Source organism: Sarcophilus harrisii, chromosome 3 (genome assembly GCF_902635505.1).
Source record: "Sarcophilus harrisii chromosome 3, mSarHar1.11, whole genome shotgun sequence".
Lineage (NCBI taxonomy): Eukaryota > Metazoa > Chordata > Mammalia > Dasyuromorphia > Dasyuridae > Sarcophilus > Sarcophilus harrisii.
Genome location: NC_045428.1, coordinates 29494956 through 29509147, shown reverse-complemented (window position 1 = coordinate 29509147; position 14192 = coordinate 29494956). Strand labels below are relative to the sequence as shown.

At 38.5% G+C, this 14192-nt stretch overlaps 1 protein-coding gene across 4 annotated transcripts in view; it reads left to right on the top strand.

Moving 5' to 3' along the window:
• Positions 1-14192, top strand: part of PLD1 (phospholipase D1) — a 262525-nt gene that overhangs the window by 171991 nt on the left and 76342 nt on the right. For 3 of the 4 annotated variants that reach the window (XM_031957665.1, XM_031957664.1, XM_031957663.1), the window contains 4 exons: positions 6915-7025; positions 10257-10457; positions 10990-11203; positions 12424-12537. In XM_031957665.1, coding sequence (XP_031813525.1) covers positions 6915-7025; positions 10257-10457; positions 10990-11203; positions 12424-12537 — 640 coding nt within the window. The remainder of the gene's footprint in view (positions 1-6914; positions 7026-10256; positions 10458-10989; positions 11204-12423; positions 12538-14192) is intronic. The other variant, XM_031957666.1, reaches the window with a different exon arrangement.

The following is a 14192-nucleotide window of genomic DNA, read 5'->3' as shown; positions in this document are numbered from 1 at the left end:
ATGGGAGATATTCAGGCAGTGACAGTGACCAATGTGGATCATCCTTTATTTTTCTTTTCATGTAAATCCATATCCTCTGAAGCTCATTGTTATTAAATTGCCGATAACTGCATAAATCTCCCAAGGAAATGGTGATTTCATTAGATTAATTTCCCTTATGATGCATTGGTCTCTTTGTCCTTTTTTTTTTTTCTTTCATCTAGCCTGGTCCTGGCAACATCTGGATCATCAATTTTTAAAACTGAATTGACATTTTCATATGCTCATAAACACCCATCATTTAAATAATTTAGCACCTGAAAGTCAAATCCATGAACACTAAATCCATGAACTTCTGTAGTCATAGGAGGATATTTATTCTTGTGTTAATGGGCCCCAGGGTCTCTGAAGCTGATAGAGATGGGCAACCTTTGATAGCTGAATAGACCTGGTCTTTGATGAGATAAGGCCTTGGTCAGACTTCCAGTATTCTGTGTTTGTTCCACTGAGTCTATTTTTCTCCCTCATCCAGAATCTATTTAGAGCTCCAGTTACCCTACTTTGTTTAATAAACATTTGTTGAGCACATACTATGTGCCAGATACTGGGGATACAAAGACAAAAGGGAAGAGAGAGCTTACAGTCTATGGGAGTTATTAGGGTAGGAAGGGACATAGATAAGTAAATATAAGACACATACAAAGTAAATACAAAATAATATAAGATGCAGGAGGAGTACTGATGGCTGGGATGTCAGGAAAAATAAAAGAAAAAGAATTTTAAAAAATTTTACAAAGGAAATGTATATATCCTATATTTAAGATCGACATCAACAATAAGATAGCTCAAAAGAAAGATTAGGACAGAGTTAAGATAAAAGTAATAATCATGTTATACGAGTGAGGTGCAGAAGAAGAATAGACACAGAGGGGAAGAGGACTTGTCGTTTTGAAAACCTATTCCTATCAGGAATGGGTTAAATAGGCAGTACTACATATATACTACGAAAGGCGTAACTGGGACGTCACTGTGGAAAAGTAGAAAAGGTGGCCCTTGAGCGGACCCTTGAAGAGACCTAGAATTCCAAGAAGTAGACATGAAAAAAGATGATGTTCTAAGTGTGTGTCAGGGGGAGTCCTGCTTCAGCAGAGGGCAGGGATGAAAGATGGAGGGCTGTGTCTGAGCAATGGTTGCTCGTACAGCAGTTTGACTGAAATTGCTATTGCCCTTCAAGGGGGGAAAAAACAAAACATCAAAACAGAATTATTGGGAAGTGGGACAGTTGAAAGAGCACTGGAATCCAAAGACCTGAATTCAAATCCTACCTTTGACAATCAATGCTCATATGACTTTGGGGTGAATCAATTCATTTTCCTGGGCCTGAATTTGCTGACTTGTAAATGAAGGGCTTGGTGGCAAAGCAAAGTCCAGAAGACTCATGTTCAAATACGGCCTCAGACGCTTTGTGCTTCTGTTTTGTTATTGTTACTATGAAAGGTTTGTCAGAAATATTTTTGCATCTAAATGACTTTTATGACATTTACTTTAGATTTACTCCTTTTCATTGTTCCCCTGGATCACACTTATTTTTAAGCCTTAAAAGGAAAAAAAAAATGTGTGGGTGATGTGGTGCAATGGGTAGAGATCAGCTGTTGGATTACAAAGACCTGGGTTCAAATCTGCCTCTGCCACATTTAAGCTGTAGGGATCTGGGCAAGTCACCTAATCTTTCATGCCTCAGTTTTTCTAGCTCTAAGATGGGGATAACAATTCAGTGTTGGTAGTTGTGAAGTTGAAGATAATACTTAAAGCATTATATGAAGGTTAGCCATTAATAAAATTCATATCACTCATTTAAATAATTTCATAGAATTTAATTGTGCACCCATCATCTTCTTATTTCATAGTGTATCTAATAATATTTATAAAATTCGACTTTTCCATAACTCTCTAAGATTCACCAAGTGCTTTCCATCCATGATCTCAGCCCATGATGTAGATATAAGAATGAGAACTAGGGGCAGCTAGGTGGCGCAGTAGATAGAGCACCAGCCCTGAAGTTAGGAGGACCTGAGTTCAAATTTGACCTTAAACATTTAGCACTTCCTGGCTGTGTGACCCCGGGCAAGTCATTTAACTCCAATTGCCTCAGCCAAATAATAATAATTAAAAAAAGAATTATAACTAAAATTTGCACTGTGTTTGAAGACTTGCAAAAAGGCAGGCTAGTTGGATTATAGACTATTTGATGGGAAAAATGTATAAGAAGACTAGAAAGGCAGAAAGAGGCTACATCATGAAGGATTTAATATTTGATTCTAAAATATAAAATACTGCAGTTAATTGAGTTGGGGCTGGGGGAAGGGAGCAGTGTGTGACATGATCAAATCTGCACAATTTTTCATCTATGGGAATGGAGGAAGAAGTAGAAGGGAGCTGAGAAAGATATGTAAATATACAAATAGAAAAAAGTTAAAAATAAATTTAAGGTAACATAAGGTCTCTCCAATTTGAAAGTAAATTTCCTGGAAGCAGGGACTATTTTTACCTTTCTTTATATCCTTTGGGTTTAGCATAGTACCTAGCACATAGTAAGAGCTTGATCAGTTTTTTTCCCCTGAGGCAATTGGAGTTCAGTGACTTGCCCAGGGTCACACAGCCAGGAAGTATTGTGTTATATCAGATTTGAACTCAGGTCCTCATGACTTCAGGGCTGTTGCTCTATCTGATGAGGGAAAGATTCCAATCTTTGATTCCCAACCCCCCTAGCTAATGTAAATTACCCTTTGACTCACAAATCCTGGTCCCTTTGAATTCCAATAGAAGGTCCAGACCTGTCCCTGCCCCACCCAGATCTGAGCCAACTTTGGGGCTACACCCCAAAGCCCCTCCAGCTAAGTTTCCAACTTAAAAGGACCACACTGGGAACCCCTCTTTGCAGAGATTTCAAACATGGTCGCCATGTGAGGACCCTCTGTCCACTGGACCCTCTGTCCAGTGCCCTCCTTATCTCTACCTTCACCTATCTCCTACTTCTAAACTCAATAATAAACCTCTTTTATTAATCTAGCTCTCTGGGCCAATAAATGCTTTTATTGGGAATCCACGCTGCTTCTAGACCTCATATACCGCCGTATCCTTGCACCGAATCTAAGGGGGGTTGCAGGGGAACTGTTTGACTCCCTGTACCCCAAACCTGCCACTAGACCTTAACTAAACCCTAATTTCATTTAGGTACCCCAAATGTAGACCTCAACATGTGGTCTACACCTCAACATTTGGTTCCCTGACCGGGAATCGAACCCGGGAAGATTCCAATCTTTCCCGCATCATATCCACTGTGCCATAGCTGCCCAAGCTTGATCAATTTTTATTGAAGAGAAAGGGAAGGGAATAGACACTGTGCCTAGCCCTTTGACATATATTTGCTCCTCACAGCAATTCTCAGAAGTAGGTGCTAGTGTTAATACCTCTGTTTTACAGTTAAGGAAACTGAGGCATGCAGGTCAAATGGCTTGCCCAGGGTCACATAACTGGGAGGGGTCTGAGATTAGATTTGAATTTGTCTCCCTGACTTCAGGCTCAGTGCTCTATGTTCTATGATGCCGCCCAGTGGCCTTTGTTGTTAATTCATACTTGGTGAGGAGTCTTGAAGGGCTTCAAGGGGTAACCCACTGGGACTGGGCTGCCCAATGAAAGGAAGAAGGGATTCTGCCCCATGGAGGCGATGAGGGAGCGTTGGATGCACCCAGAAAAAAGGCCGGATTGGATTTGACTCTAGATATTTAAATGAGAAATGGGTATAAGGGGATGGCACCAATTGTGAAGGGCTTGACCAGTGCAGTCCCTTTTGATGAGGACCAGGAAGGCCATTCCACTAACTTAGCTAGGAAATGGCAGAGAGGAGATTCAGCCTGAGGGCTTCTAAACACTGAGTCAGCCTTCTTTCTCCTCCTCCATAATGCAATTTAAAATTCAAGTTATTTTGCTCCTTTGGTCCCCTTATAACCCATCCTCCAATTGGGGGGGGGGGGGGGGGGGGGGGGGGGGGGGGGGGGGGGAGAAGGGGGCAGTGTAATTTCTTGTGCTCACAAAAAAATCCTTATTGTATGAGAATAAAGTAAACAAATAAGTTAATAATAAATTAAATTAAGCCCTCACCACAGATTGTGTCATGGAAAAAAAAGAAAGAAGCAGCACAAAGCATCCTTCACTTTAGTTTATAGTTTCAGTGACACAGAAAAGAAGTGTCTGGCTTTGTAGTCAGAATATCTCAATGAGAATCTGGATTCTGCTACTTCCTGCCTAAATTCTTTAAGCTCTCTGGGCCTCTGTTTCCTTATCTGTAAAATAAGGGAGTGGGGATTAGTTGCTCTCTAAAATTTCTTCCAGTCCTAAATAAAATAAAATAAATTTCTGTCTACTCAAGTCCCTCTAGTGCTGGGAATATTGGAAAATTCTCCTCCTTATCTCGTGAATTCTTTTGACCAAAGTGGGAGCACAGGAAGCTGGTAGCATATTAATTCGTTGAGCCAGTTTTCCCAGGATTTTGTTCCATGATAGAATGTGTCCAGGCTGACTCATGATTTTGTGCTCTCTTACTGTTTAGCCATTTTATTTGTTGTTGAATCGTTTTAATCCCCTTTGTCCCCCTTTAGGGGATTTCTTGACAAAGATCCTGGAATACTTTGCTATTCCTTCTCTAACTTATTTTATAGATGAGGAACTGAGGCAGATAGGGTTAAGTGACTTGCTCACAGTCACACAGCTAGTAAGTGTCTGAAGCCAAATTTGAACTTGTTCTTCCTGATTCCAGAGCTAAGCTTTAACCACTGCACCCCTAGCTGTTCCTAACCATTTTATAATTTTGGGGGGGAAATGTTCAGGGCTCAAAAATTAGTTCGGATTGGGTGCAAGTTTTCATGCTGCTCAAGACCAGGAAGCCAGTATTTAGTGCACAGATCCCTGAGTTTGGAGTTAGGAGATTGCAATTAATCAATTAACAAGTATTCTTTAAGTGTCTTCTGGGTTCCAGGCTCTGTGCTAGGTTCTGGGAGTTGTAGTACAAAGAGAATGAAGCCTTTACTCCTCTTCTGGACTTTGCATTCTATGGGGAAACAACATGTCCCTACAAAACTTTGGTGCGGTTTTGGGAAGACTGATCCCTCTCCATAGAGAGAAGAACCCCCTTGGAGATCAATTCATGAACTGGGAGATATCTTCTGGAAGGACAGTAGAGTTTCCCCTCATTTAGAGGAGAAGGAACAAGAGAATTAATTAATTAAATTAAAAGTAATTAGGGGAGAGGTGTATTAGCAGCTGTGAGTATTTAAAGAAGGTCTCATGCAGAAGCTGTTGTTTGAAGTGGATCCTAAAGAAAAAGAAGAATTCTGTCTGACTGCAGAGGGAAAGAGAAAGGGCATTCTCTTCAGGGGGAGGCAACCACCTTTGCCAAAGCTTGGAGATGGGAGTTGGAATTCAAGTATGAGGGTCAGTGAGAAGGGCAGCTTGGCTGTTTTGTGGAGTGTGGTATGATTCCTGAGAATGGGAGGACAGATTGGGGCTGGGCTGTGAAAGTCTTTACAGAGGAATTTTTATTTTCTCTTAGAGGTGATAGGAAAATCCTGCAGTTAATTGAGAAACAGAGTCACATTGCCAAATTAGAGTTGTAAAAAATCACTTTGAATTAAACTGGGGAGAGGCTTGAGCCAGGGGGGCCAATTAGGAGGTCCTTGTGGTGTAATCTAGCAAGAGGAAGCAAGGAGGGCTTGAACTAAGCTTGTGGTCCTATGGTAAAGAGAAAGAGTTGGAGGTAAGAGATTCTGTGGAAGAAGAAATGACATTTTACTTTGTTCAGTTTTGTTTTAACCATGTAGATATATTATTTTTGGATAATTAATTTTCTACTGGGCAATGAAATCTATGAACTCTCCATGGATTAGAATTACACCTTGTTTTTTTTTTTAGTGAAAAAAATATTTGTCTCTTCATTTTTATTCATAGAATTTTCCCTCCTTCCCTCCCTTCCTCCCTCCCTCTTTTCCTTCCTTTCATATTCCTCCCTTCCTTCCTTCCTCCCTTCCCTTTTCATGAAAAACTTCTCTTGAAAATCTAGCAATATTGAGCATGATTAAATGCATCAAAGGTTCTCTTACTGTCACTTTGCCAGGCTTGAATGCAGATCTGAAGCTTGTCTGTATATAGCTCTAAATGAACAAAGAAACCCAAACCAGTTGCCTGAATCCCTGTAAAACTTTTAATGGTAAATATCCCTTGAAATGACCAAAAGTGATGATGGCTACAGACACTAGAAGCCCACTCAGCTTGGATATTCATCCTTCCTTACTTTATTAGTTATTCTGCTTCCTTCAGCTTCTCAGTGGACAACTAGATGAAGACTAGTAGAAAAGATTCTTTCCTTCAGTTCAATTATTTAAATCAACATTTATTAAGTACCTACTGGGTGCCAGGTACTGGGGACATAAGAAGATTGGAGCAGTCTCTGCCCTCAAGTAGTTTGTGTGCTATTGGGGAAATAAAATGACTTGTACATATAAATAAATAATAAAAAATATATAAATTAAAAACCAAGCAGTGAGTGGAGAGGATGTGCCAGTAATAGGGAGAATTGGGAAAAAAATTTGTGATGGATATGGCATTTAAGCTGAACACTGAATGGAGCAGAGATTCTGGGAGGTTGAAGTAAAGAAGGAGAATATTCCAGCCAGAGTAGACAGCCCAGGCAAAGTCATGGAGGTGGGAAATGAAATATCATGTATTGGAAACAGGAGATTGTCCACTTTACCTGAAACCTAGTGTTGGTGGGGAAAGAGAGGTTGGCTTCTGATGGCCAAAGCCTTTAAATGATCTGAAGGGGGAGGCTTTCCACTGAGAATATTTAACCACCAGGTATTTTTCTTTTCTCTTTTGAACAGCAACAAGGGGTGAGGATATTTGTGATGCTCTACAAAGAGGTAGAACTGGCCCTTGGCATCAACAGTGAATACAGCAAGAGGACCTTAATGCGCCTGCACCCCAACATAAAGGTCTGCAATGGGAACTGAGGGGCTTTCCACACTTACACGGGAATCCGAAGCACTTCTCTAGACATTTTGCATTAGGCGTTATTAAGAACACTGTGTGTGTTCAAAAAACAAAACCCTGAAAATTATTTTTTTTTCAAAAAGGAAAGGAAGGCAGCATGACATAGTAGAAAGTGATCCAGCTAAAATGCCAAGATATCCTAGATTCAAGTCTTGCCTCTAATATCTATTTGGCTGGATGACCTGAGACAAATGACTGAATCCCTCAGTATCTCAGGAAGGTCTCCAAGACTGTAAATTGCAGAAAAGATGCTTATATGCATTAATAGTGGAAGTTTCCTCCCTCAAGAACTCACTGGACTAATTAAATCACAACTCTAGTTGAGAGAGAGGGAAGAAAGGAGGAAGAGAGAGTAAATATTATGCTCCAATGCTGATGGAGCTAACTGAAAACTGGGAGGAGCCTTACAGACCACTTAAGCCAAACTGTATCTAGTAAGGTTGCCTCCATTTCATATCTGATGGATAATCATCCAGCTTATACTTGAAGACCTACACTAAAGGATGGATAGATGGATGGATGAAACAGATGAATGAATGATTGAATGGATGGACAAAACAGGCATTTATTAAGCACTTACTATGTATAAAGCATTGTTCTAAATGCTGGGAATGCAAAAAGAAGAGTGAAATCAATTCTGTTGTCAAGCATCTCATATTATAATTATACACATTATAATAATACATTTAAGGAGTTTCAACTGCAAATTAGGTATGAGTCCAAGACTCTTAGGGTGAAGTGGCAAAACTAATGGTAGGATTGTCACCCACAACATCCCAAAGCAGCCTATACTATCTTGTAGAGGAAAAAATTAAGAATTTTCTTCTGATATTAAACCTGAATGTGCTCTTTATGATTGCCACCTATTTTGGGGGTTGCTAATATGTTCCTAGCATTGGCAATCATTCTTGATATATTTCCCACTGGATGAACTTAAATATCAGTACTAAGCCTCCATATGTGTTTGGGATGATCAAAATGTACCTTATGGCTGATATTTTCATGGCAAACAAGTCATCAGTTAAGGAAGGTTCTCCAAAAAGAAGGTCGAAGAGGGACCCCTGTAGAATGAAGAACTCTGTGGGGAAAATCTCTTGACATTTTCCCCTCTTTCCTATCAATAATATCTCATCTGTGTTCTCCCTGGTACAAAGAGTCAATGTGATAAGAGATTACAAGTGATCATTGGTTCTGTACCAAAAGATAAGAAGCTGTTAGTGAATATGACCCTGCCAGTGAAATGCCCCTTGACTCCTAGAATTATTTGGCATTTTCCCTCCTCCTCAAAATAGTTAGGATCAAAATATATTTCATAAGATAGAAGGAGAAAAACAATGGAAAGATCTAATTTCTTTTAAATGTTGATTTTAAAAGTTGTAAATATTAATTTTGCCAGAATTTAGTTTAAAAAGCATGTTAAGCACCTCCTGTTTCCCCACATACTGGACAAACCAAGACAAGAATGAACCTCCTGCCCTCGAGATATTTACATTGTACTGGACAATTATGATTATAATGTCTGTTTCACTTTCAGCAATTGTTATGTCCCAACCCTCTAAGTGTAAGGCCAGCCAAAATGAATGGGTAATGCATATAGCCTGATGATTCAGAGCTTTAAAAAAATAAACCTCTTGGAGGATGATCAGAATATTTTATACAGAAGTAATTTAGGAGGCAGGGTTTGGGGCCAAATTATCGAGCCTCAGTCTTTCACTTTTCCTTTATTAGGGCAAGACTGCCTTTATTGTTGCATAAAATAATGAGCCTAGTATTTTGCATGTTAGTCTACCATTATGTTAGATTTTAGGCAGCTAGTTGGCACAATGGAGAGAGTGCTAGCCCTGAAGTTAGGAGGACCTGTGTTAAAATTGAGCCTTAGACGCTTGTGACCCTGTACAAGTTATTAACACAGTTTGCCTCAGTTTCCTCATCTGTAAAGTGAACTGGAAAAGGAAATGGCAAACTACTCCAGTATTTCTACCAAGAAAACTCCAAATGAGTCATAAAGAATTGGACAGGATAAAAAGGTGTTGTAAGATCAATAGCTGGCCTGGGCTTAAGGTATCAGACCTAACGCTTTCATTTTACAAATGAAAATAGTTTAAATTTAAGTCACTCCAACAATGTCCATCAGCAGCTAGAATAATTGGTTTTGGGTGAAACTAACTTCACACTTGTCTAGTGCTTTTCATACGTTGTCTTAATGGAACCTCAGAATACTTATTTTATCCCATTTGTACCTATGAGGAAACTATAGCTCAGAGAAGTTCCTTTCTAGCAATTGGGGTTATTTGACCTGCCAAAGGTCACACAGATACTAAGTCTTAAATTTCTGAGGTTGGATTTGAACTCAGGTCCTCCTAACTGCAAGATTGGTACCCTATACACTGCACCATCTAGATGCCCTGATTACTTTAAATTTATCTTGTATAGATAATGTGTGTGAAGTTATTTGCATTTTCTCCCCATCAGTTTGTGAGCTCCTTGAGGACAGGGAATCTGGTTCTTGGAATATAGTAGGTGCTTAAAAAATACTTTTGGACTTCATTCAAAGTGGGAGTTGTGGGGCAGCTAGGTGGCAAAGTAGATAAAGCACCAGCCCTGAAGTCAGGAGGACCTGAGTTCAAATCTGGTCTCAGACACTTAACACATCCTAGTTGTGTGACCCTGAGCAAGTCACTTAACCCCAATTGCCTCAGGAAAAATAAAACAAAATAAAATAAAAATGAAAATGGAAGTTGAATCTAGGTATTCATGACTCTCAGTCAAGAACACTACTCACTAAGAAAGTAGTTTCTCAAATTTTTTTCAATTAAATAAATCTATAATTCATACAATTGGCATTCTCCTTGTAAGATGTATTTAGATTCAAAAGGAATGATCATCCTTCAATTTTTGGCAGTGCTAGGGAGCATGAAAAAAGGATAAGTATCAATCATTTCTTTCCATTGATGAGAAAACATGTGACTTGGATTTATAAGCCACAAAATGTTATACAAATATCAACGATTATTATTCAACATTGATAATATTATTTTCTTTGATAAGTTTACTTAGCATATTTCAGTGCTTGGATCTATTAATAGTGCATCTACTTTACAGCTGTAACACCAAGAGTGTCAACTTTTTTTTGTGAAAAGTCTTTTCCAGTTGTTGACTTATTTTCCTTCCAGGTGATGAGACACCCAGATCATGTTTCTTCCACTGTGTATTTGTGGGCTCACCATGAGAAACTTGTTATCATAGACCAGTCAGTTGCCTTTATTGGTGGCATAGACTTGGCCTATGGAAGATGGGATGACAATGAACACAGGCTGACTGACGTGGGCAGTGTCAAAAGAGTCACCGTGGGACAGTCAACGTTTTCCCTCACAGTAAGATATGAGGAAATGTTTGGCAAATTTTCTTAACCTTGCAAGCGAATGCAATTGGAAGGAAAGATTAAAGGGAAAGAGGGAGAGAGGAAGGGGAAGAAAGGAAAGAAGAAATGAAGGAGGGAGGAAGGAAAGGAATAAGGGGAAGGAAAGAAGGGGGGAAAGGAGGGAGGGAAAGAAGGAAAGAAGGACAGATTTATTAAGTGTTTATCATGTGCTAGACACTATGCTAATATTGTGGATATACTTACAAGCAAAAGGAAGGGTGATAATTAGTAATTATTAATTACTAACATAACTCTACTAGATTCTTTATTTTAAAGTTCAGCATTCAATCTGTCCTTGGATACAGCTATTTGGTCAGTAGCTGGTCTCAGCACTTCTCTGAGGCAACTGTTGAGAACTAAACTAAGTTCTAAATGTTATACCATAGGTAGGCTTAATTTAGTGGTGGTGGTGATGGAGGGTGTCGCAATAACCTATTTTGAGCATTTTTTAAAAAAAATTTTTGCTCATTTATTTTTGTCTGCAGGGGGAGATAGGAGAATCCAATGAAGCCTTGAACCAGAAAAGGAAAAGAGAACTTAAAATCAGTCTCCCATTTCCAAGAAGCACTGATGATTCTGACTCTAGAATGAAAGGTGTGGGTAAAGGAAGCAAATTCTCAAAATTCAGCCTTTACCGACAGCTATATCGGCACAATATGGAAAATGCCGATAGCGTCAGCAGCCTTGATAGTGCTTCAAGTAAGTCCCAGTCCTTGTCTTCTGTGAATTTCCTCTTAAAAAGTCCAGTTCTGTTAATGATTTTTATTTTTATACCATATTCACTTACTAACTGCAACATCAAAATCACAGATTCTTTTGCGTATTCAGTCCATCCTTTGGTACTTTCCTTGTAACAGATGACAAAGAAAAGGCATTTAAATGCAATCATCCAGTACAGCTACCATGTCTGAGACAATAGACCCATGGTCTACCATCTCACTGTTGAGAGGAAGGTTATATGTTTGAACAGTGATCCTCCTTTCCATGGTCTCTCTGACTGTTCTTATTTCTATAGCAACAGACTATGTTTTTATTTATCCACTTCCCTGTAGAGTAACATTATAAACTGCTGACAGCCCATTGTGTACCTTCTTTCCTGGTATCATTATATTTCCCAGGATTGATGCTTCATTTTGAAACAAATAAGTTGTTGTTTTTTCCAGCCTCAAATGATCAAAACAAAAAGACACACACACACACACACACACACACACACACAGCCCTATCTCTTGCTAGGAAAGAAGGGGGAAATGAAGAGGAAGAAGAGAGAGAAAAAGGAAGAAAGGAAGGAAGGAAAGGAAAAGAGAAGGGAAGGAAGGAAGGAAGGAAATAAGGAAATGAGCAGGAAGGAAAAAGAAGAGAAGAGAGGGGAAGAAGGAAGGAAAGAAGGACAGATTCCAGGAGTAGCATACCAAAAACATGAAGTTACTAAAAAATTAAATTGTGTAACAAGAGAACTTCCCACTCTTGGCCAAGAATGTTGGCACTTTTATTAAGTGCTTGTGATGTGTCAGGAACTGTGCTAAGTACTGCAGATACATATACAAGCAAAAGGAAGGGCGATAATTAGTAACTATTAATTATTAACAAAACTCTGCTAGATTTTTTATTTTAAAGTTCAGTTTCAATCTGTCCTTGCATATAGCTATGTGATAACAATGGTACATTATGCTTACATAAGCTCATTTGAAATTCTCTATAACTCATCAATTTATTATCTGTTCTGGAGTTCAGTCATTTATACCCCAAAGGTTTCTGTTCCCTGATGCCATGGATCAATACTATAATTTCTAGCCAACTCTTAAAGTTAACCAACCAACAAAAAGCCCTAACCTGTTTTATATTGATTTTTAATGACTAGTTTGCTAATCTGATGCTATCTATGAGTTTGTAAAAAAGAGCATCTTAACTTTCTCCAGGTTATTTTAATCATTGTAGAAGTCGCCAGCATTTAATTCGAGGGTTAAGGCCTCACTTGAAATTCTTGCGACATTCCAGCGAGTCAGAACAAAGGCTCGCAGGCTCTGGAGGTGGTAAGTGAAGGGGGACGCAGGCAAGGTCCTCTGTGAGCTTTGGCTTTTTGCTCTTGCCTGTTGTCTAGTCCCCTTGAGTGTGTGGTGTTTCTGGATCAGTACGTTATCCATGCAGTGTTCATCCATTCATTCGTTCACTATGTTTTTGTGGAGTGGCGGCTATGTACCCAATGCTTTGCTGGTTACTATTAGAGAAAGCAACATATATGTGATGTGCTAACTGCCCTCTGGAAGTTTATAATATAATAAAAAAAAATCAAGGATCTATGATTTCCTCAATATCCTCCATGTAGATCTGTGGTGCAACAGATAAGTCTTAGAATTGTTTGAGTCAATCGAGAAGGTAACTGGCTTGTTCAGGGTAAAAAATAAAAATAAAAAAAAATATTTGTCAGTAGCAGATTTGAATATGCTATTTCAATTATATCTTTCCTAGACTGAGGGACTTCCATTTATCTAGATACAAACAACAGTGTTTTTCTTTTAGTCATTTTTACAATGTTTGTGAGGACAAATTGTAGAACAATGACAAACTAAATGAATGTGGGAAATCACTGGAGTCAGAGGGAAATTAATGATCCAGGTACTTATAAAGTGGGCCAGGTACTGGAGTCTGTAATGAGGACTTGGTGCTATATATTAATGGAAAGAGAAGAAGCCTGGGCTTGAAAAAGGATGAGAAAGAATCAGGATCTCAGAGGTAGTTTGGATTGATGTGGTGATAGCTTGATTCTTACACTCAACAGATATCAGTGAAAATAGTTGTCTAAGAAGTCAAGAAGTAGCATTTAACAAAATCCAATACCCATTTCCCTTAAAAAAAAAAAAAAAATGAGATAGCATAGGAATAAATGGAGTTTTCCTTAAAATGATTAGTAGCTTCTATTTTAAACCATCAGCAAGCATCATATGTAATGGGGATAAACTAGAAGCATTCCCAATAAAATCAAGGGTGAACAAGGTTGCCCATTATCACCATTAATATATGATATTGTATTAGAAATGCTAGCTTTAGCAATAAGAGAAGAAAAAGAAATTAAAGGAATTAGAGTAGATAATGAAGAAACCAAATTATCACTCTTTGTAGATGATATGACGGTATACTTTAGAAATCCCCAGAGAATAGTTCTAATAGATAATTGGTGACCATGGCAGATTCCTGTAAAAAAAAAAATCCTGCTAAATCCAAAAATTGATTTAACAAAAATCAATCTTTCTCCTATAATTTTTCATGTGTTGCTTCCCCCCAGAATTATTTAATTTTGGGAGAAGCTCAGTCTCCTTGATATTATTTCTATATAAAGAACTGATTCACGAGTGCTCCTTTGTTTAGAAACAATTTACTAAACTTTTTAGTTTCAACAACCAATGAATATATTTGGTTTACTAGGGAGGAAAAAAAAAAAAAAAGAAAAAAGCCCCTACCAACTTTTAGCCAGAAGGTTTAATTTCTTTTTTTAAATTTTTTAAAATTGCATGGGTAATTTTCCCAACATTGACCCTTGCAAAACCTTTTGTTTCAAATTTTCCCCTCCTTCCCTCTACTCCCTTCCCTAGCTGGCAAGTAGTCCAATACATGTTAAATATGTTGAAATATAGGTTAAATCCAATATATGTATATGTATTTATACAGTTATCTTGCTGCACAAAAAAAA